Genomic DNA, 25,032 nt, shown 5'->3' with positions numbered 1-25,032 from the left:
AGCCCCTGGGTTTCTCTCGCGGAGCCCTGGGGCTCCGTACGGAGCACTTTGAGAACCTATGTCCTAGCGGATGCGAAAAGGCCTATTATTACGTCACTTTCTTTGCATCTTTCTGATTGGCCAATGTTACGAAATAAACAAGAAAGAAGATGCTCGGGGAAAATCTCCCTTGGAAAAAATTTGGTCATTTCTGTGTGCTATTGCAGTATTGCGGGCCGGATAAAATGACGCCGCGGACTGGATCATGCCTGCCGGTCGTAGTTTGGTGACCCCTGATTTAGCCAGTTATTTGTTTTTCATATGCATGAACTTGATGGTGGAGGCAGCCGACCAACGGTTACACGAACCATCCTACGACGGCGAGGAGTCCAGCAATCCTCACATGGTTGTATTCATTGAGGTGTATTACAATAATTTATTGTATGTATTTGTGAATATGTATTTGAAAAAATTGGATGATACTGATGCTGAATTAATGGAACATACAATGATGATGGGGATTATATTGGATGATGATGTGTAATGTGATGAACTTTATTGTATTTTTGTATTAAATGATATTCGAAATGTTTTTTCGGTGCTATTCTAGATTAGTTTAGTAGACTATTCGGATACGGACATCCCTACTGTTAATGTTGTATGTCAGTGACATCAATTAGGCTACTTCTGTAGGCTACTCACTGCAGCACTGTCTCACAACAAAAGGCACTAATAGCTGAATACTGGAATAAACTATTTGACAAAATAATTGAATCAACAAATTACTGAATTACAGTTAAGTCTGTAAGTTAGTTAGGTACAAACAGACCCAAATACAGAAATATTCATTTTGAAAATGGAGTTACCAATTAGAAATGAAGCCAAGATGCCGAAAGAAGCAGCCGAAAAGAAGGTGATTCATCCAAAAAGTATGGCCGAACTACAAAAATTAAAAGTTGAAAAACTCATGAAAAATCCTGATAAACCTGTTTACATTCCTGAACCAAAAAAAATATGGAAGCCACGTGATGCACCTGAATTTGTTCGTGATGTTATGGGTTCAAGTGCTGGTGCAGGAAGTGGTGAATTTCATGTTTATCGTCATATCAGACGAAGGGAATTTGCCCGGGAGGAATATCATGATAAAATGGATAAAAAACAAAGACTTGATCTTGAATATGAAGACAAGATACAAAGTATAAAGGATAAAGAAGAGGAATCAACTGCAAAAAAGAGAGCTAAAAGACAAAGAAAAAAGCAAAAAATGCTCTTCAAGAAAAAGCAATTGAAGAAGCAGAAAGAGGGAGATCAAAAAGAAGCAAGTGATTCTCCTGAATCAGAAAATGATGAAGCAAATAAGGAAGAAGACGATTCTGAAGAACCAAGATTTGTTATCGGAGGAAGATGACATAGCAGGGTTTATTCTGCATTTACTTCATTAGGGGTAGTGAAATGATCCCAGTTATGTATCGACATCAACTGATGATTGAGAGAAGTCGATTGCAATTAATCGATGAAGATGCTGGTAACTGTCAGCAGTTTCATGAGCCATCTTGCAATGATAAATCACAATATGGCATTTACGGCTTCTTGGATTGAGAAACTGAAATTTTTAATGGCGATCAGATCATAACTACTAATATTTAAGTCATCGTATCTATAAATGATTCAGGAACTAGGAAAATTGATAAACTTTGTTTAGTTAGAGCATTTACAAGATATAATGTAATTTAAATCATGTTTTTATATCAATATTGGCCATTTCTATATTTGAAAATGTGCAGAGTTGTCAGTATTCTATCATATCATGTCATTGGGATAGAAATGCATACGGTGCATTATGTTTGAAGCTATGCGTTAAGCTTGCGAAATGTATTTTGGCCATTTGTACTGCTAAATACCTTTTTTGTATTTTTGCAGCTATAACTACAATTTTTGTTAAATGTGGCAATTTATCCATGAATTTTCACCGCATTATGCGCCGGGTTGTGAGCCGTGTTGTGTACAACTTCACAGGTGCAAGACTTAGCATGTATTCAGCTTTGAATAATGGTGATGTAGAAGTTGGCCAAAGCTTGTGGTCTTCAGCCAGTTCATCTGTACCTGATGACAAGGAGACTGAAGAATTTGGAAGCCTTGCGGAAAGAAAAGGTACAATGAGATAATTTGCTTTTGTTTTGTCAATAGGTCTCTAGGTATTGCCTTCATTGTTTAATTTGCTACTTTGGTGGCATAAGTTCTGGTATGAGTCTTTTTGACTTCCCTTTGATCAAATTATAAAAAACGTGTGGGCGAAGTCCCGTCACTATTGATTTGTGTCTTGAGATGTGCCTCACTGAAGATAAAAACACTTTGTTCGAGTGATCCTCATAAGATGTAAATGGGGTCAAAATTATATTTAAATATGAAAAACGACAAAAAAAATGTGAATGCAGATTTTTAATTGATAAATTTTTGTTTCAAGTTTAGGTTTCTCTGTATTCAAGCTTCCAGCAGAAGATAGATTGCCTCCTGAAAAAGATGAGGAAGATATTCCGAAAGCAAAATTGTTTTCTAATTATACACCTTATTGGTATTTCAAACAATGCAAAAAACTGGCAAAACAAGACAAGGTCAGTTAATAATGTTCTACACTATCATGTGGAATTGTATCTAGCATTATTGCAGTGGTAAAGGTGTTGTAGACTCAATGACGGAGCATTTCGTTCTTCACAACATCTGTCATTCCAATACTTATTGTATGAACTTTATTATTGTTGAATGTTTTTACTGTATTGACAAATAAAATAACTCTGAATCTGACTCAGTTGTAGTTGAAAATGATTAGCCCACTGACACCTTGGGTGTATGGCCGGATTAAGCTTCTATATCGACTCATTCCCAGTATAGATATTGTTCGGGCAGTTCATTTTTTATCATTTTTTGGTTGTCTGTTTGGAGTCGACCCATTTTTCATCCTAGCTTGTTGTACTAATTTTACACCCAGAATTATAATATAAAGTCTGATTTTTTCTTATTTTTTAACTTGAATATTAATACTTTTCAGGCAGTAGAATGTCTTCAATTTTTTCAACAAAAAATGCTTAAAGAAGATAGAGTTTTTCCAGAAGAAATGAATTATACAGTTGTTATTGGCGCATTAGGTAGAAAGGGATATGTAAATAAGGCATTTCAACTATACATACAAGTAGGTAGTTTTAAGTGATATTCTTAATGAAGTGTCTTTGTTGGATTTAATTACTTTTCCGATCCTAGCAATGCCCTGGATAAGTAGTCATTTTGGTTTAGTGTGAATAAAGGACAACGTCATTTTTTCAACACATTTCTTACAAATACACGTATTTTGAATGTCAGTAATATTCTTGGTAGATGTTATGTTTTTGATGGATTCAACTATATTTATGCTCCTATAAGGGAACTTAGCAAAGTACTCGCTTGACATATTATCGTTAGGGAGAATTGTTAAGAGATCTTTTTACAGACTGATTATATTTTGATACCATGGTGTAATTGTCTTCAAAATCCTAATTTTAAACGGAGATCTGTAAGACTGTAACCCTAATTAAAATGTCCACCTCTGATGATATGCTAACTAAGAGTGGTCCAAACCCAAGCCTGCGGGCAACATGTGGCCCGCCGCTTCATTATCTGTGGCCTGCGTTGCATTTGAGCGAAAGTGAACAAAAATCGCATTCGGTGTTCTTTTGTCACAAAAATAACTAGAATCTTTCGACATCACTACATGTCAATGAATTGACTAGTGTCATGGTTAGCTGAGGCAACTAGCGAAGTGATAATGTACTTTAAAACTCTAAATTGTTAACTGGCTTTCTATATTTTTGGTCCGGAATATATGCTAACAGAATAGGTTTCATAGTAAACTAGAAATCGAATGGGAAATCTATTAGCCTAGGTTGGGTATGCCTGATAACTAAATATTGATGTAATGGCCGAACATTATAATTCCCGCCGAGTGGTTTTTTGCAACCAGCCTAAAAGCCTCAGTTATTTGTGAGTTAATTTTTAAACATGAGTTTAAAAAGCAAGTTGACTAATAGATTTTGACTGGATATGGGAGATAAAATATCACAATGCTTGCTTGATATCTCTGCAAGTTGTGTCGGTGACAATTTTTTTTCCTTATGGCACTTTTTCCGAGATGAGGAGTTTGAAATCTTACACCAACTGTAGATATAGTAAGATTTTTGCACCTTTTATTGAGTTTTTTTGGTGGCTTTAGCTTGATAATTGCAAATAATGATCAGTGTGTTTGGACAATAAAAGTGTATGTTTTGTATTGCACTATTTACCTATTCTTGGCACCATTGTGGCCCGCGAAGCCAACAACCTTGGACCACCCTGTGCTAACCACTTGATATTTTCTCGAATGAAAGACAAACTCTGGATTAAAGCTGTTATCCTATCTTGGTAGAACTGTCAAGCATTTGCTGTATTATAGTAGCTAAGAATTATCACAGAAATTATATTTTTCGTTTACAGATGCGGAAACGAGCAATAAGCCCTTCTGAAGCTACATATACTGGGCTATTCAATGCAGTCGCACAATCTTCAAACAGGTAGATCTTTCATCTTATTTGGTAATTGAGCTTCTTGCAGTGGGAAACTACATAGCACATGACTGATATATCTAATATGAATGAGTTTGAAGAATAAGTTTGAAATTCATGAAAAGGGATCTGTATAGTTTGCCATAATGGGTTAACATTGTAATTAAAATTTGATATGTGCAATCAAAAAGTACATAGTCTTCTGATGTCCCTTGACTTTTGATTTTGTTAAAAACATCAAAATGAAATGTTCTATTAAAATAATGTAACCTTTTTTTGACAGCTCAAACCTGAAAAAAGCAATCAATTTATATGCAAAGATACATCAATCAAATATAAGAATTTCCAGAATAACATACAACGCTATAATTAAGGTTAGTCACCATAGCAATCTTCCCTCAATTAGGTATAATGAATAAAATATTTCCTCCATCCTCCCGATTTTCAATTCCAGTATAATAAGCGATAATCCAATGAGTTTTGATATTCTTGGTAAAAGTTCACTCTAAATGCAGTTTAATTCATGGTATGTTATTTTTTTTTTCTAATTCCAACTATACAATATTAGGGTTGGATGATGATTGTTTAGTACCGGTATTTAATTCTTCATATTTCTGGTTTAATTATGTTAGTGACTTTCTCTATTTGATGAGTTATGAAAGTCTTGCCATTCATATTCATTGAAGGCTTTCGGTAAACATGGAACCACAGAACAGATGATGGGAATATTTCGTGAATCGATTATGGCTGGGTTTGAACCAGATTCTGAAACATTTAATATGATTCTGTTATGTTTACAACGAGATAAAGAAGCTGGATTCAGGCATGCAATTGAGGTTTGCATTTTATTTTTTATTGCATTTGTAATTATTGCCAGAATACAGACTGTTACTATTTCCTGTATATATTTTTGTAAACTCAACTCTGAAGAAAGACGTTAACCCTTACCTACACGGTTGATATCACCCTCCATGAGGTGGTTGATGCGGAGTCTGATCTGTGAAGCCAACATAATTCAACTTGTTATATTCTGACTTTTTCTTATAGACCAAAGGGTTCTATTTCAGTGTGTTGCCTAAAGCATTTACAATCGATTTATATTCGGTCAAAAGATACTCAGATATACTTTTAACACTATTTTCAGGTTTGGAGAATGATGCTGATGTTAAATATAAAACCAGATGGAAAATCAATCATGTATTTATTGAAAGTTTTAAAACATTGTGGAATTGGAAATCCGGATTTAGCATACAGGTATACAGTGATAGACTTGTGTTGATGAACATATAATCTTAGTGGTCCTTCGCATCAAGTCATATTGTAAAATCGGGCGTTTTTCTCATATTGAAAACTCAATAGTGTGTCTAAAAAGACCGGTTGTTGAAAATATCATTTGGTTAACTTTATCATAGGATGTGTCATGTGTTATCTCATTAAATTATTATTTCAATAGAGTGTGTTGGGTGATATTATTCGACTACTAAACATATAAACACTAAAAACTTTCATTTTACCCAGAACAAAGGTTTCCCATTTACTGAAGTTTAGTTGAAACTGTTGAGTGTTGATGATTAATTGTTGTTTTTTTTTTTTTTTCAACTATCTTACAGTATTTGAACGTATTATGTGATTTTGTAGTGGAGTGTCCTACAATGATATTGCTTCTCTTGGCCTTGAAAGAATATTTATGTTTAAATTAGGTTGAGTGAGTGACTCAATTTAAATATAAATTGTTGTCCAACCGTCACATATTCTTGATTTCAGGAAACTTGTCACTGAACTTCCAGACCCTGCCGAGTATAAAGATTTCTTTAGGGATAATTTACGAAGAGTTTACTGGTTGAAAGGACAGGCCGCCACAAAGAAACAATTACCGGGAATTGATGTACCTTCATCACCAGAGATTTTAACAATCGATGCAGGCATTATTGAAGAACCATTGTCTGAAGATATTCCAAAAATTGAGACAAATTTACAGTCTGAAACTAGTAACAAAATAAACAAAGACGACAATTTTTCTTTGTCATATAAGCCGGTTTCTGATATTGTTATTGATGCGACAATATCAACTGCATCAGACTCATCCAGAAGACACATGAACCTCTTACTACTGCCTTTTCAAAATGATTTGCAACCTGCTCCAAATAATAATATTCCTGTCAGTATTGCAAGGTGCGATCGGCCATGGTTAAGATTACAGTTGATTGGAGGGCACAAGCATGTATTTGAAATATTGAAAGAACACGAAATTAACCCAACCGTGATGGTAAATAAATAGTATTTTTTATGTTATACAAAGACCAAAATCCAAACCAAAATGAGCAACTCTTATGTATTCATTTTTAAATTGTTGATAATTAAAATACTGAATCATGTTAATTTCAAATTAATGCGAATATTCGGTTTGTTTTGTACATCCCTGTCGAGATGCATTTCTACTAAATATGCAGTCGTAAGTCACAGTCATTAGCAATAATAATGAACCATATAAATTCATGTTGAAAATCGTGGCTTTTGAGGTTTGTCACGATCACGACCTGGACTTATAATATAGCATGTGATCTTATTGATAATATGGTTAAGCATCATGTATCAAGAAAAAAAAAAAGTTCAATCATACTTATCAAGGTCTTATATTTCAGTGTTGGTCTTAAATATCTTTTTCTAATCGGACCTTACAATGTACTCACAAGTTTTTGTTTTCTGTCAAGCTCTTATCAACATTAATTCAAGTGTTGGAATCGAATAGAGAAGCTGAAGACGAAGTGATTGAATTTGCAGAACAAAATAACGTAAAACTTGATGCAGATTTTTTCAACTTGATTATAAGGAAAAGAGCAGGAAGATTTGATATGAATGGAACAAAGGTTGTTTAATTTTTTTTACAGAGTATTTATATGCTTTTTGCTTCAAGCAAGGCTCTATACAAGCAAATATTATAGTTTGGGAAAACTGGAATGGTTCAGTATTGCCTATCCGATTTATTACACCCTGACTGAGGTGGTGGGGGTGAGATTTGAATATTCAATTCTAAGGCTATTCAACCATTATTTTTTTTTTCACAATTGGAAGTTTCCCAATATAATTAGGTGTTTTCAGCCTTTATCCCAACTAATGTAAATTTGTTCAATACATTATAAAATCTGATATTAATCATGTGGAACAAGTGAACTTCATAAATGATGTAAAACCTGACTTTGAGTTATGCACATGCTAATGACAAGTCTCAATTTGCATGTATTGGTTTTCATTCTTAATCGAGACGGTTCTATTCTATGTTAAACAAATTTAAATTCAACAATGAAGCATATCTCTTAGAACAAATACTCGATATCACTCCAAGTTGATTTTCCTTGCATGTTTTTATCCAAGTTGTTTTTCTGTTTTCTCGAATTATTGGAATGCCCCCTTTTAAGTATTCTTGGTGATTTTGATTTTTGTTAAGGCAAATTAGCAAATCTAGAAACAATATTTTTCTTTTTTCAGTTGATTTTGAGCAAAATGGTGGCAAAGGAGTTTGCACCAAATTATCGTACCTGGTGCACAATGGCATTAACATGTGTGAAAGGTCACTATGGAGTAGCATTGATAAATGAAGCTAAAAACGCCAATGTAAGTTGGATAATGAGGTGATAAGGATTAGTATGAATAATGAAATGCCGTGCATTGGTTTGGTAAAGGTTCTCCAGTTTAAAAGCAAGTCAGGTGTAGGCCTATGTATGAGCGTTCGTTTCTATGAATAAAACCTTTGTAAATACTTACTTTCAATTCAAATCAGATTACAAGCATCGTGCCATAAGCCCATAACAATGTAAAATTTGTAAGATATAGTAGATTAGAATATTTCTATAAGGTAAGCTAGCTGTGAGTACATGTGCGAAATATTTACTATGTCTTAATTATAGGTAATAGTGGTCTACCAGCCCAAAAGCATAGAAAAGGCAATAGATGGCCTTGGCCCCAACCCTATTGATGGAGTATACCCTAGTTTTGTTACATAACCAATCCCATTCATTTCAAATTTCAGGTTGAATTTGATCACATATTTTTCAACAGTTTAATATCTGCAGCATTGAAGAATACTAGAGGAACCAGAATAACAGGATATGAAGGTTTGCCCATGTAGTCAATGCGCGAATGCGAAATAATTTATTTCGTTTCAAGGTTTTATTAAATGTATATAAATGATTGGCGCTTTTGGAGCCTTCCATAGGCCTACTATCTTAGCGTTTCAATGACTGCATCACGAAATTGTAGTTTTAGTAAAGGCATCTGCATATGCAGAATACCACCCGACATGTTGCTCAACACTATAAAATTGATCTGATAATTTTCATCATTTTTATTTGCTTCTGAGAATATTTTACAGCCTTTGTGAGTCTTGACTATAGTGCTATTTCCGTTTGATGCTTTATACTCAAAGTAAATATTTGTTATACAGATGTGAAGGGATATGATTACAGATATCTCAGTCGAATTATTTATGAAATGAAACAATCTAACGTGAAAGCTGACCATCAAACGATTGAACTTTTGGAGAAAGCATCGGAATGGCCAGAGGGATATAACAGGGTAATAAAGAATAATTTAAAACACAACCTTCATTAACTAAGTATTATTTTACTCAATCAGAAAGTCAAAGTTTATAAACTATAGAACTTCAGTGCACTGGTGTAATTCGACTACTTTCAAATATACCATAGTTTGACAATTTTTTTCACTTTACTCTGTTAGTAGCTTTTGCAGCCGGTTCTGTTACAAAAAGAACATTGACAGTAAACAGTAATGCTAACCGGTTCACTGATCTCATAAAATTCTGTGAGACGGTTCTATAAAAACGGTGCGAACCGGCTGAATCCCACTACTGCTTGTGTCTTCAGAGATATTTGACTCTGTATGGTAATAAATCAGAACAGATTCTGATATTCAGTTACTTCATAAACACCTATGCTTGATTCTGTTTTTTTATGACAGTGGAAATCTGCTGATCCAGATTTTGAACATAAAGTTTTCAATTTTCGCAAACAGTATAAGGAATGGTTAAATCATATGGAAATTGCAACAGATGAAGAGCCTGTTCTTTCATGATACCGGTGGAATGGAATGCCAAGATAAAATTTATTATTTGAATGTTCACTGCCATTTATGCTGATCAATAATAAAATACATTTTTTTCTAGCTTGTTTTTCAATATTCGTCTCTCGTATATGTACAGTATTAAGTGTGATCATGACACTTGACTATGGGGATTAATTATCGTTTAGTAGAATCAGGCCATGTTGGAGTGATCCCAAGTGAACAAAAATGAGCGGTGCTCTTAAACTTTCACGATTCATGGCCCCTTTCGAGCTCGCAACGCTTAGTCCTATAAAATACATAACTTTACTTTTTACTTGTTTGCAGCAGTTGTCTTATACACCACATTTAATAATAAGAATGAAAGCATTACAGTAAATAGGGTTCAAACTAATGTAGTCATTTACCGTAAGTGATCATTTGTTAGTTAGCGCAAGTTAAGAAACCAACTCTAGAGAAGGATAGCGGTGGACCAGGTAAAATTTTTAATATTGAGAAATTCAGGATTTCAAGACCACCAACTTGTAGAGCATGGCTGGCTCAAAACCCCAAAATACTGAAAAGAGTGAAATTCCAAAAATGTGACTTAGGCCCCTTCTGTTCTCATCCTGTGATTTATCAATATGGTCTACGGACATAATTTTTGCAGATATTCTTAGAGGGTTTTATCAGAATAGTAAAATTGCACCTACGTTCTAAATTTTGTTAACAACTAGCCAACTTATGCCAAGAGCGTGGCTTACTCTTGCATGAAGCACCATTTTTTCATGTCTATTCCTAATTAATGATTATAGTACTGTATGTAATGTAGTAAGTACTGTATAGACATACTCGGCACAAAATTCATATCAGCAAGTTAGTGAAATTTTTATTTGTTGAATCATTAACTCCCAAAATATTCTTTTAAAAGTAAAGGTTAAGAGACCTTGGAACGTTGGTGTCAAGAAAATTGAACGAAATCATTAAATATCCAAGAAATATGATGACAAAGCAGTAATTCAATACTGGTTCAAACAATAAAAAACCACCAAGTACTTCGACTCATCTGGTTTCTACAGCAATTGCTTGGTCAAGGAACCACTCTGAGAAGCAAAATAAAAGCTGCATATGAGTTACTACAAGAGCTGTGGTGTTGTTTTTTCATTTTACATGGATAAGATAGTTATAAAGATCAAATTTTCGGTGAAACTAAAACAATAAATTGACAAAGTATTCTCACTAGACGAGTAACAAAGGACAAGGCCTTTCAACCAGGGGTCGTTATTTAAATGGATCAGAGTTCGGAGTCCTGCGTAACTATTTCCGGACTCCAAAGCCCTGGTTCCTAGGATTAACTTGAAATTGTTAGTTTCAATATAGTTGAAATGCATTTAGCAATATGATTCTAATATCAAATAAATTCATAAATAATGAAGAAATTCATCAGAGGTTGTTGACAATCAAATGAGGTTTATTTCAAAGCTAGGAAGTTGTTCATATATGAAAATCACATATAGAAACAGCGACACGTTGAAGATAGGGTCAGGTAAAATAATATTGAGTGTGTAAAATAGCATTCAACTTGGCTGTTTATTCAACTAATTGTAATGACCTTAAATTGTTAAGAAATGAAATACATTTTCAACATAGGGCAAAATAGCAGCAATATATATATATATGAAAATACAAACCATATAATTGATAAAAACTAGTGAAGAATTTGTTAGTTCAAGGGATAAAATAGAAATAGAGCATTGCAGTAAGCATATACAAAAGCATATTACTGCTACTGTGGAAAAGAATATATTACAGTTTGTTTACAATGAATGAGAAATCACACTGCAGATTCAGTTTGTACAGCTTGCAAAAGCACATTTAACAGAAGAAAATTGCAACTTCTTGATGACATGTTCATCATATTTAGCAAGATATGGCTAAATCCGAATATTCTACCGCTCTGAATACATTCTAAATCAACTTTGGTGGAATATTTTCTATATTGGGCCATGGTCAACCACAGTCCACAAGTACACATAAAACTCATTGTATATTTGATGAACTTTTTTGTAAATACAGGGAATTTTCAGATAAACATTATGTCAATTTCCTTTTAGTTTCCATTAATTAAATGAAAGCCTTTCTGTTTATACTGTGAGACTTCAAATCCTCCGAACCCAAGTGGCAATTTATCCAATTAACTATTTTAAATTGTTCTCATAAAAAGAATATGAATATCGAACATGTTCGTTTTGAATGGATTCAAATATCCAAAAATCCTATGCATCACACGAAAATTTTTGTTACCGGTAACGGTAAGTAACAAATTAAAGATGAGCCAATAGTAAATAATTTCGAGATATAGATCAACTGCAATTTCTGGCAATAACAAAAATGACAGGTAGTGGCAAAACAATAATTTTTTCCCAGGAAGGGAGAAGAATCAGTAGTGTCTGAATTCAGTAAAACTAATATACTCAAAGTATTTTTAGGTAAACACAGAATTCTTATTTTTACCATATTTAATGATGTATATAAGCTATTAGTATATGTTATAAATATTCAAAGTAAAGACATATAATTAATAAAAACGACATACAAAAAACAGCCTAGTTTGTAAAAAACTAAACGAACAGCAACCATTGGAAATGAGTACAGACAAGAGAAAAGAACTGAAAACTGTCTTTTTTCTCGAAGCTGGAGGAATATATAAATAGGTGTATCTTGACAACAGACCTGGTACTTTTAACATTCGCATAACAGACACAAAGAAAACGACCAATTTTTGATAAAAAGCTTTACAGCTCTATCTAATGTGTAGGGTGGAGAATTCAACAACCACAGGGGTAAGTGCAATTAGTAAACGAGATATGTAACGAGCCGAGAGTTAGGGAAGCAGCAAAAAATAAATCTGTACATTCTTATAAGCAGGTAGACAAGTTGGGACATTTACAAAATAGGCAGTGCACTGCGACTGAACAATGTAACACAACAGTGAGTGGAGCACCTTTTATCAACCGAAAGCAAAATGTGAAAATAAACTATGCCAGACAAGGTAAAATTGATATAAAGAACAGCTTCACTTGTGGATAAAACACTGTTAAGATGTGAATGGAATTTAAAAAACTATCGATGATTCTTGCTACACTTATCGAGAGCATATAATATCAAATTTAACAGCTATCTAGCTCTGAATCCAAAATGTTCAGGAAATTTTTTCAAATGAAAGATTACAAAGTTATTACTAAGTTGCTTCATTTTTAAAATAAAATATTTAGTTGAAATATGCCGAATCACCGCATTAAATTTTAATATACTTATTAATGCTCTAGCCAAAATGGTCAGGGGATAAAATCACTGGCTAAATTAAAACATTAGCTTCAAGGGAAAAATAGGAAATTGTTTGTTCCAATCGCTCAAACTCAACAAATTAGAAATCAATTGTTAAGTCGATTGCATAATAACATTTTCGACACAATAAAGTTGATGACAACTTCGCATGTCATTGTGTAAATGTTGTCAGTTTGCTCTTTACAAGGTTCCTTGTAACTTTTGTGTAATTTCTGTAATGTCTGTCAACTTATCTGCAAGGTTTCCTAACAGCGCCTGCGCTTCTAGTTTCCTCTTGCTTTTGGCTTTTCCAGATTCATCAAGTCTACCTTCCAAGCGAATGATTTCTTCTTTCAGCTGTTTGTTATCGTTTTGTGATTGCTAAATATAAAAATAACAGAATCAATGTCAGTGTTGCTGGCTTGTTATCACTTGCATGTACGTGCTCTGTCCATTATGACTGAAATTAAGACTTCATTAAGACCAGAGACCTTCTTTATGAGGCACGTCTACATCTATGGACCCTTATGATTTTCCAGAAAGTTGGGGAATCACCCTCGTAAAGAAATCGAAATTGTTGTATGGATGAACTATATAGGATGCGGTATGTTAGAAACTTTTTCTTGTATGGTTAAACGACTCAAGAACAAACAGTTCAAACATCCAATTGAACTTGACTGAATAGTCTGTAGAAGAATTTTTTGAAAGGAATAAACTTATCCGATCACATGAATAATATATCATGTTACACTGTTGCCTGGTTATATCATTTATTATCTTTGTACGCTATATCACAACGACATGTAGTTTCATTTTGTTATTTTATTTCCCCTTTGGATCCGCAGTTGTGAACCATTGCTCTAACCTAACTGCAGAAAATGTCAAACTAACAAAGACTTTGATATTCAATCACACGCGAATCCCACCTTTAATCGAACTGTCAGTTCCTGGTGTTGATTTTCAACGACAGCAAGAACTCCAACCCGTTGCTGCAGCATGTTGCATTCCTGTGCTTTCTCATTTGCATCCTTGCGAGCATACTCAATCTGTTTCCTTAAATCAGCATTTTGATCTGATAGATTTCTTGTTTGAGAGACTTCAGATTCCAGCTCAGCAACCTAGACATGAGAAATGAGGCAAATTTACGATAACCCTTCAGTGAGCCATGCAAGAATGAAGAAGCTTATACAATTGTCCCCAGTCAGTTATGTGAAATGCACTACTGCTGTGGTTTTAATCATATTGACATGAACTGCTTCAAATATAGCGGTGATCGGAATTTTCTAGCTCGTAATGCAACACCCCAAATCTGTGAAGTTGGTCATTGTCCCTTGGCGTTTCAGCCTGTAACTTTGTTAAGAAATGATTCTCCTTTACTTCTATGTGATCTCACTTCACCTTGTTTAGAGAAAATTCATTTAATAAAAGGGCCAGATTAATAAAAAAGACTGAGATCATTCTACATTGGAAAAGTGCCTTTAATGAGATTACTGTATACTCACTGTTTACACATTACATTTACACATTACTGTATACTCACTCGCATATAAGCAGAGTTTAAACCTCGAAAAAAAAAGGTGGCCAAACTAAGGGATCAGCCTTATACGCGCATAACTCTGATCGCACTCAAACGAAATGACATTATGTTAACTTAATTCCAACAGCCACAACTCGAATCATAATAAGTTGTTACAACAAGAGCGATTCGTAGGTTCGGATTATATGCAAATTTTTCTACATTTATCGTTTTATGGCCGTTTTTAGGGGGTCGGCTTATATGCGGGAAAATGCAGTAGTTATTCATACTTGTACCATGCACCGAACTAGTGAAAACATTTAAAATTGTACATGGGATTCAAAATAGTCACATAATATACTTCATATCTCACCTTCTTTTTATGTTTTTCATTTTCCTCTTTATATAAAGCAAGTTGTCTGTGCCACTGATCAACATTGGACATTGATTCTTGTAAAGCAGTAGTAAGCCTGGCATTTGTATTTTTCAATGCTTGAAGTTCCGTTTCCCATTTTTTAGCATTGGCTGAACTGAAGATAAAATATTTTGAAATTTTTCACATTAATGATTTTAAAACAAATTAGAAAAGTCGACAGAGGAAAACCAAAAAATTTAGATGCACAGAAAATTCAAAATTGAGGATACCCAAAAAATGTTTGAAGGTTTTTAATCAAATTAGATCATTGCATTTATTATTAATTAATCAAAATTTTCTGTATTGTATTGAATCAAAGTCTAGTTTTAATTATGAACATTTTAGTGACAGCTATAACAAAAGAAAGACTGAAGCGAGATTCTAAATGCTTTACATAATTATGATACAAAAGCATAGCAACTCCTAAAATATCGCAACAAATAATCATCACATATTACATTTTTAAATTGATTGAAAGTCTCATTTAAAAACGTTGCTCAGAATTAAAATTAAATTGGCAATCTTTATCCATTGACATTTCTCTGATTATCTTCCACACCATTAGCTGCACAGATGTTTCAAGACAATGGACAATTTTAAATATAAAGAAAAGAGAAGGCAAATTGGCATGAAATTTTATGTTCCGAATAAGGAAATGTTAAATTGACCTTGAATATGAATTCCCTGTGAAAAATGTTATTAAATCACAAAACAACAAGGGTTAGTGTGATGTGTGTTTACCATTAATCTGCCATAATGGTTTTTGTTGAATAAATGTAATTTGGTAAATTTATGATATAATACTTGTATGTAGGTGTAAATGTATGTGATGTCCACATTTGGGCGCTCCAGAAGTGTGTGTACCAATATAGAGGTAACTAATTTTGTTCGCCTATTTTATATCAAGTTGTGTAACGGGACTGAAACCTATGGGCAGGGGGGATATTCACTTATATATAAAATTATGGCCTAACCCTAACCTGGTACACATACTACAGATAAACCCATATTTTGAGTATAATACTATGAGATTGTACCATGCAACTGGTTTTAATAGAGAGTTTTCAAATTAAAAAAATCCCTGAGTAAAATAAAGCAGGATACATTGAAGAAAACCAAAAAGAGCAGAATAATCGGAAAATGTTAAAATTAAAATTATATTTGATATTTTAAATTGTTGAAAACTTATAATAATTCCATTTAACAAAATTATCATTTTGAGCAATTCACAGTATGTCTCACAGTATAAATCAAAAAATCCTTCATTTGTTTTTGAAAACTTAAAACCAATCGAATCATTGTTCATCTTCATTTTTTTGCTTTTTCAATTTTAAACTCATTGCACATGACCCAAATTAGAATATAGTCTAAACAGTGAGTTATTTAAATTTTACTTCATCTAATCCAAGTTCAAATTTACCATAAAGAAAATTTTTATTACATGATATTTTAAGGAAATTACTAAAATATTTTTTTTATGCTTGACTGTATCCTTAAGAAATTTGAAAACAAACCTTTGAGCTAGCGCCATTTTTAATTTATCATTACTCATGCGAAGATGTTTAATCTCTGAATTATTCTGATTGTTTGTTGATCGACTGTCATCTGATGCAGAACTAACAAGTTCGTCTTCTGCTTCCTTCACCAGAACATCCTTAAAAAACGGAGAGATTAAATTTCTTAAATATGCATGAAAAGAATATCCTTTTGATATTTCCCATGCTGTATGGTGAAAAATGAATAAGTATAAGTTATGTTAGTGTGGGTAACATATGGGCCTACACATCCAAAATGGTATAGTACTCGAGAAATATATTCGTCAATTACTTTCAGTGAATCTATTTTAAAGCAAATGTCATATGTGAAATTTTATTCCTCGAATAATTTCACTGCAGACAAATTTTACAAAATGAAGTAAAACTAAATTCCCGAAGGTTTTGGTAAATACCATAGACTTGAATTATTGTTCTAACCAATAGTTTTATACTATTAATGAGGAGAGGATATTGATTTTCATAATAACAAAGATTAAAAATGAAGTATAGGCCTATATGTTCAACTTACATCTTGAACAAGTTAAAACAACAAGAAAAGTAAATTTACACCATTTAATATTAGGTACCAAATCTGAATAAAACTCTATTTTTTGTATCTGAAAATCATTTTTGTTTCCATCGTTTTACACCTGGGACTTGGGAGTTTGGATAGCGATGTGGTAAACTAATCAAACATGAATAAATTGCCATAGTTTAGTTTCTACAGTCATGTAATATTGAACACTATTATTATACTTCTTATCTATACTTATCATAACGTTTATTCATAATTCTTCCAGTAAGTGTTTAGTTATCAGTAATGACTATTTTTGTGACCAATGACCAGATTTTGATAATTATGGTTTCTGAGTGATTAGGTGATTTTTTGAAAAAAATGTAGCCATCCGTTTATATGAGAAAGATATTGTGTGTGAAAAAAGGCCCCCAGTTGGAAACGCAGTCTCAAATCACTTTTACACATTTCTTAAAATCAGTTATTACAAATGTTGAATTTCTTTACAATGCAACATTTCAAAATGTCAGACAGTTTGACATGCCGGATTTGGTATATTTAAACCAATCAATTTATCAATCTTTATTAGTACTTTCTCTTTCACAGAGCACAATATAGACAAAAGACTGAATAATAACCTTTAGCTCAAAGAAAAAATCTGAGTGTCCTTGAAGTACATGCAATTGGGAATTAGAAAACGTCATGGAGTATTGATTCACTGACTCACTCTCTTCAGGGGATATATATCAATACAAGTAGAGGGATATTACCAGACCTTGTTAAAAAATTCAATTTAATGCATGACCAAATTAGGCAACGGAAAATTACAGTAAAATTTGCGTACTATTTCGCAGTTAAATCGTATCACTAATAATTACGATATTACGATCAGCTACCAACAATACAAAATCAGAATTATTGTAAGGCATACTCCAAAATAACACATCATAAAGCAAGGAGAAGCTATTCATGTAGAATGCATAGCAGCATAAGCATTAATATTGATCGATAGTATTGACGTATCCCGCTAAACATGGCAGTTAAATGCAAATCAGAAACAAAGCTTCTATTAAACACTCATTATAGGGATGTCCGAAGGTCTTCAAGCGTTTGTTCTCGTTCTGTTCATTATTTAGTATTTGTAAGGAAATGGATTGCAAAGACAGTTAATGATATAAATAATTTATCCTATCCATTCGCTTTTTAAAAATGTGATGCGACGGACCATCAACATTGTACGAGTATTGTGCGTTAACAGGTTTTCATTCATATTGCATGTGAGAGTACAAGGTTCAGAGATAAAATAAAATTAGAACAAAAAAACTTGCGAAAAATTTTGAACTCTCACATAATCCCATATAGGTATCTACCAAGTATGAAGCATCCATACTTGGAGAAAAACCGTTCAATTCTTTAAAGGAGATATCTGGACATTTTAGGATATTCATAACCAAAAATTCTTTTGTAATCTCGTTTTTTTCAAGTACTCGAATTGGGTTCGCTCGCTGTTTATGTAAACCTTATAATATTATTAAAAACTCCAAAAAAAAAATAGGGAGTATTTTTCACATGACTTTGAGAATAGCACTTCTCAATTTTGTTCATCATTTCCTGCATATATAAAGCCCAATAGATAACTATAATAATCTATGTTGATCAATGATTATAAATTACATATGACATAAATTACATGGTTTACATATGACACAAAACTATGATATGTCATTTTGCATTTTTTAGATCAAAACATACCATACTTTATATTTACCATGAAATCTCGAAGAAACAAATTTGTACTTAATGACTAGCTTGTGTTGTAGTCCATACACTTCATAACATATTGCGTATGAGACACTGATTTTCAGGAAACAAAAGTTTGGAACGTCTATATGATTTGCTGCTACTATACTGCTATTTATAAAGCAATCCAGCTTTTAAATTATATAATAATGATTTGTATATTATTAAATTGAAAAAAATTACAAATAGACTATTTTGAAACCTTTTCTTTGGTTGTATTATTAACAGCACGAGGTTCTTCAACTACTCGTGGAGTGACTTGACCATTAGTTTGAGGTGAAGAATCATTCAACTCCAGCTTTGCTGCTCGCTCCCTGTAATAAATGTAAGAATAACAGAATGAAAATCACTGTTCACGATAGCAGATGTATTACACTGAGGGGTAGAAAAACTGAATAAACATTTTTGATTAATATCTCTTTAGTATTATGGTGTTATAGGTAGAAATCAAGTTTATTTTTTGTGTGACTGTCATATGTTGAATGATTTTTTATATGAAAATATTTTTAAATTATTCCAAGTAGTTGCATATAATGTACTAAATTGTGAAAATCTGGCTCAAGTTATTCATAGTCAAGATGTCATTTGGAATGCCAATAAACTAGTTCAAATTGAAAACATAAGATTGGATTGAAGAGAGAATTTAAAATGATATATTTTTATGCTTAAAGAGTCATAACGATGGAAATCAATGTCTGAAATTTCTGTGGCTTACCAACCAACAATCATATATGTATCAAACATGATAATATTCACACGATAATACGATACCCATTATGTTTACTTCGATCAATTATAACTATTAATGAAATCAATTGCAAACAATATAAAATATAAACATCTCAAGTTACATAGCTTGCTTTAAGCCAGCCTTTCCTTTTTATAAAGTCTATCGCTAGTCATGGCTGGTTGCACTTATTAACGCAACCCAATGGATTATATTATTAAAATTCCAAGGGCAGTAAATCAACTGTTTAATTAGTTTCATTCATTGTCCATTAGCTGTACAAACTCCAGGGGTGACTAATTAATCATGAATAGAATTTGTCATGGCTGACTATTGTTGTGGTAGATGCAAATAGGAAAATTTCAAGACAAAGAAGATGTTGCCATGACAGTTTTGAGTGTCAAAGAAAAGAATTTTATATTCAAACATGTTGGCGTTGCGAAAGAATTTTTTTCATTTGTATAATAAAATTTAAAAATGTAAAATTTTTGATGAGACTCAATAAAAAAGTAGATTTGTGCCGTATTACAATATATTTATTTTTTAAAATTTTAAAATGAAAGCTTCATACTGTCTCTTCATACATACAAAATTTTCATTATTACTTTATATTGATGGCCGTTGACCATTCTCGAAAACACCAATGTGATAGATGAAGCTCGTTGCAATTCTGTTTAACGATTCAGATAATTGAATTTGAACACAATTAAAATGAGTTGAAGGTTCAATGTTTAAATGACAAACCTTATATCTTCAAATTGTTCAGCGAATTTATTCAGTAGTGTATCAGATGAGAATCCTAGACCATATACAGTGTTTGCACGGACATCAGCCCATTGGCCAAATTTTGTTGATGTTTTGGTGAAAGCCATGTTTTGCAACACAGTACTGTTAATGATGGCCTGAAAAAGAATATAATATGATTTAAGATTTTTGTCGAATGTATGTTTAAAAATCTATGTTGACTTCACCCGAGTACTTAACTTCATCTATGAACTATATTGAGATGCATAGCCTATATGTATAATGTGTATACATCAATGTTGTTCCACATGATTTCAACTACCTCTACTTAAAATTGTAAGTTCGATTTCCTATAAAGACATTGCAACTTACAATAAACAAACAAAAAACACGAGAGAAATCCAGAAAAGAGACAAAAGTCAAAGTAATGTTTAAAATGTGAAAGATTCTCTCACTGACACACAAATATAACAAGAACCAAAACATGTAAACATACAAAATATATCTTGATTTTGTAAAGTTCAAGAACCTAGTTTTGGAGTTTTAAATATAAACTATTACTAATTTTGACCATATTCAGTGTTACTCCATACTACCGGTAATTGCAATACGTATAAATTAACTTTTTTGGGATATGTTATAAACAAGTCAAATTCAATTAAATTGCATGATCAATTAACAATGTCAGCACCATGATAAAAACAGATTAGCAACATGCGTTTTGTGCTCTTTGAGTGAAACATTTGAGGAGAAACAGATCGATTAATCGTTATAATATTATTAAATGATAATGCTTTTTCTTGTAAGGTTATTTTTATTACTTACGCACGAGTGTACTTCCACAGACGCAAAGAAACTATTTATAAGATGTCTGAAGCTACTAAAGAATGTAGAGCTAGTTTCAACAAGACCATATTATAAATGCCAAAACATGTTTGAGAATGTATATACATTAATAAGTCATAAACGGAAAATCTCCATAAAATTCCACAAATGAAAAATGTGCAAAATTCATGCTATTTTTTTGGGTTACATCACTTAATATTCAGACAAGTTTTTTCAAACACTTGTAGTCCTATAACAACGCATACAGAATACATTAAGCAGCACATGAAAGATTTACAAGATAAATGAAACATCTAGTTCATTAGTTGATATGAAAATTGGAATTACTCATTACTGTTTTTAATTTTTTACAATTAGAGGAACTAAGGTTTGTTGAAACATTTTGAAGAGAATTTGGCATTCATGATTTATCTGTATGATTGATGTATTGATAAATTCTTATACCGGGGTTGAAGGGTTAAGAAGGCATATATATTAATTCCTAAGTCACATGCCAATCGATCGTGCAGTCAGTCACGTATGTGTTAAAAAGGGTTATTTTGCATTATGCAAATAATTTTTGAAGAATGTACGTTCTAGCACTGGCTTCGGTGGGTATTACTTCTCTGGAGATGGCTATTATGTACCGGTAATAATTAGAGAAAAAGCTTACAAGAGTGAAATATTTCTATAAAGTTTACACACCAGTAGCAAACCCAGTTCCCAGCCACAAAAAATGACGATTATGCACAAAGTTGAATAGAACTGAAATTATATGTATGGATGAAGATGTTCTAAAAATCTGATTTACATGCCAATGGAATGTGCAGTACATTGTGAATCTCAATCAACTTGTACATAAAGGAAAGCATCTGAATTCTAACAACTCTTCTTTAAAAATTTAATTCCCCAGATATGCATATGCTAAGTTTAAAAAAATCTCATTTCATCACATTTTATAATAAATTGGTGTTTAAAGTTTAAAAATACCATTTTTCAATGAGATATTCCTAAAACTGGCAAAGTTTTGGCATACACCATTTAAATTTAAATTAAAATATTTCATTCAATAAGAATATTACAGTAACGGAACAGTACTTTACAGAAAGGCATCATATGCATTTTTTTTTCCAAATGAAATTCTTTGGCGTGCATGTTCATCCAATCGAAAATAGTTTTTTTGTACAAAAATAGCCAATTAAAGAGTACGAATTAAAATAGGCGAAACAAAATTAAGGACAAACTTAAAATTGTGAAGTTGATTTTGTTTATTTCCACAGTCAGATCATCTTGCGGAACGGATAAGTTGATGTTCCTAATCAGCACTTATTGTCCCAAGTATATGGATCAAATAACATAAAAACAGATGTATGAAGATTATCTTTATTAAGCTTCAACATTTCTTGTCTTGTGCAATATGCTATATATTTTGTTGAAGTGGCTTAATCTTTTAATAATATAAGGACGGTGACAAGACTAAGGTATAACATGATGATATCTAATGGATGAGTCGGGCATGTGGCGGAATCAGCATAGTATTATTCATTAATTATTCAATACATCTTCAGATAGTCGTGTGAACCTGTTTACAGCGGAATTAAAGTCGATTGTGAATTCAAGACAAGGTGCATACTTCTCTTTAAAAAATCAACACAATGTTAAATACATAAAATGAAAAATGGTTTGTTTGCTTTACCACAGACTTCTGACATTCTAATAATTTATTATCTCAAAATAAATACAAGCACTTAACCCAACTGTTCAGTCCAAATATTTTAAAGCAATTTGAATCTTTTCTCAAGTTTGTGTTATCACGAAACGGAGGGATGTAATTAACACTAGCATGGATGACCAAAATTCTTTCACTATTCTGAACACATTCTAAAGAAATATTTTTGAATGTGGTTATTGAATGTCATCATGCGTCCATTTATCAATGTGTTTGAATTTTTTAATAGAGGATAGTTGATATAAACAGTGATTTGATTTGTCTATTTATTCATAGCTTTCAGAAATTGAAGATTTCAATTGCTCAAAATTATAATTTATTGAATAAAAACATTTTTCTAAATATTGAATAAAATAATTACCGTATTTACTCGAAATTACGCCTATATCGAGAATAGGCCGACTCCCTAAAAACGGCCTTAAAACAGCGATTTTTTATAAAATCGCACATAAGCCGGTCCTACGAATCGTGACACGCCGAACACCTCAAGAAAAACGTAGAAAGAGAACAAAATTACTGTAACGCAAATATTTCTCACGTTTATCATTTCTGCGTGTTAGGGAGGGCCGTAGGTGGATTATTACCCGTAATTTATGTTAAACAAAGTCTTTATTGCTTTTCGGTGCGTCGTGATTGTGTCGGGAGTTTAAAATAGAGTTCCTGAATCAGCATAAAACAATTTCCTTTGATCGCCACAACGGCGATTAATTTCGTTCCTTGTCTGTTTCAAGGAAAGAAATAACGCTGTATTAACACATTCTTATAGATCGCTACGAATCTTAACACGCCAGACGCCTTTTGAAAGGCGCAGAAAGAAAACAAAATTGCTGTAACACAAATATTTCTCAAGTTTATCATTTCTGTTTGTTAGCGACGGCCGTAGATTCTTATTCGTAACTCTCACTTGTAAATTCATGTTAATAAAGTCCATATTGCTTTTCATGCGTCATGATTTGTATTAATGGAAGGGATTGTTGTCGGGAGTTTAAGAAAGTCCCTGAGTCAGCATAAAACAATTTCCTTTGATCGTCCACAACGCGGTTAATTTCGATAAGAGTCCTTATCACCGCCCCTTAACGAATAAAATATCGTAAAGTTATTCGGTCCCTTAGTTTGGCACCTTTTTTTTTTGAGTTTTAAACTCGGCCTATTTGCGATCATATATACGGTAATTACGAATCTATTATCCCTGATCACTGATGAATAGTTAGTGGCCTCGAAAATACATCCTGAATTAACAGGAGTTTAATGAAAACTATTTAGTTTAGGGTATCAATAGTATTTGTGTCAATGTTGATGGAATAAGCAAGTTTAAAATCAGTCAATAAGGAGATGGAATGGGTATAGATGGCTCATTCAATTGTTTTCCATGTAGGCCTACAGTATTTATATTTACTGGATATGGAATGTAGATTGTATGAAAACAACCCACCTTGGGTCCTTCAACTCCAATAATTCTGTATGTATTGCGAGCTGAATCGAAGAAGAAGTTGACTGGAATCGCATTCTTGCTTGCTGGAACCCAGGACTTCTTCGTCACTGGGTCAATCATGAAGACGTGAGCCTTTGTGGTATAGATTGGTACTTCCCTGAACACAAAGTTAGATATGATGAAAGGAAAACCGTGTGGACATTTATTGAACATGACTGCTTCAAATGTGGATTTTTTTTTTAACTTTTGAATTTTGATGCACTATAATATGCACCAAATTTATTGTAAAATCAAATTTCGATCATCCAAGTCTGGAAAATGAAAAGGCCTACTTTTAATATGAATATCACTGCATAACCATTTGACAGTTGAGTTGACAAATTGGGAATTTTTTTCAAACTTAAAAAATGTATTATAATATCCACCTAATTAATTGTAAAATCATTAATAAATTGCAATCTCACGGACAAATTTTGAATAAACAAATTCTTGAAAATGAATGAACTTTTTATTTGAATATCACTGCATAACTATTTGACAGTCATTAATTTTCTCATTCTGACATTCATGCCATGATAAAATTCTTACATTACACAAATTCCACCTACCCCATTGGAGTATCTTGGATTTGTTGTGGTATTCACCCAGCAAATTCAAATTCATCAATTTCTTTCATTATCAATTCACAGAATGATCAAAAATAGCACAACACGAAAGCCATCAGTCATAAAACCTACCATACAAGAAATAACACTACATAAAAACTGTGAAAATAACAAAAAACTCATAGGAATTACAAAAAAACTATTTCAATAATTTTTCATGATATACATTACAACATTATTACCAGATTAAATGAAGAGTAA

The 25,032-nt window shown here is 32.5% G+C and overlaps 3 protein-coding genes across 3 annotated transcripts; 2 read left to right on the top strand and 1 right to left on the bottom strand.

The window, feature by feature from the left end:
* The first annotated feature begins 673 nt into the window (after window positions 1-673).
* LOC120342550 (PRKR-interacting protein 1 homolog) lies at window positions 674-1,899 on the top strand. The gene has a single exon (XM_039411430.2). The coding sequence runs from the start codon at window positions 836-838 to the stop codon at window positions 1,385-1,387; it is 552 nt and encodes a 183-aa protein (XP_039267364.2). The 5' UTR covers window positions 674-835; the 3' UTR covers window positions 1,388-1,899.
* Window positions 1,900-2,009: 110 nt separating this feature from the next.
* On the top strand, window positions 2,010-9,725 carry LOC120342517 (pentatricopeptide repeat-containing protein 1, mitochondrial-like). The gene is made up of 13 exons (XM_078110539.1): window positions 2,010-2,130; window positions 2,449-2,591; window positions 3,026-3,166; window positions 4,480-4,556; window positions 4,831-4,921; window positions 5,234-5,383; window positions 5,692-5,801; window positions 6,312-6,813; window positions 7,259-7,414; window positions 8,034-8,159; window positions 8,575-8,659; window positions 8,989-9,119; window positions 9,522-9,725. The coding sequence occupies exons 1-13, from the start codon at window positions 2,010-2,012 to the stop codon at window positions 9,633-9,635; spliced, it is 1,947 nt and encodes a 648-aa protein (XP_077966665.1). The 3' UTR covers window positions 9,636-9,725.
* A 746-nt stretch (window positions 9,726-10,471) lies between these two features.
* On the bottom strand, window positions 10,472-24,931 carry LOC120342528 (homer protein homolog 2-like). Its single transcript, XM_039411398.2, has 8 exons — window positions 24,775-24,931; window positions 24,167-24,323; window positions 20,181-20,338; window positions 18,912-19,023; window positions 16,375-16,514; window positions 14,819-14,975; window positions 13,856-14,047; window positions 10,472-13,310 (listed from the first exon to the last, which is right to left on the bottom strand). Exons 1-8 carry the CDS (start codon window positions 24,777-24,779, stop codon window positions 13,131-13,133), a joined length of 1,101 nt encoding a protein of 366 aa, XP_039267332.1. The 5' UTR covers window positions 24,780-24,931; the 3' UTR covers window positions 10,472-13,130.
* Window positions 24,932-25,032: the final 101 nt, after the last annotated feature.

Source organism: Styela clava, chromosome 3 (genome assembly GCF_964204865.1).
Source record: "Styela clava chromosome 3, kaStyClav1.hap1.2, whole genome shotgun sequence".
Classification (NCBI taxonomy): Eukaryota; Metazoa; Chordata; class Ascidiacea; order Stolidobranchia; family Styelidae; genus Styela; species Styela clava.
Note: the sequence above shows the minus strand (reverse complement) of the source record. Positions and strands in the feature narration are given on the sequence as shown.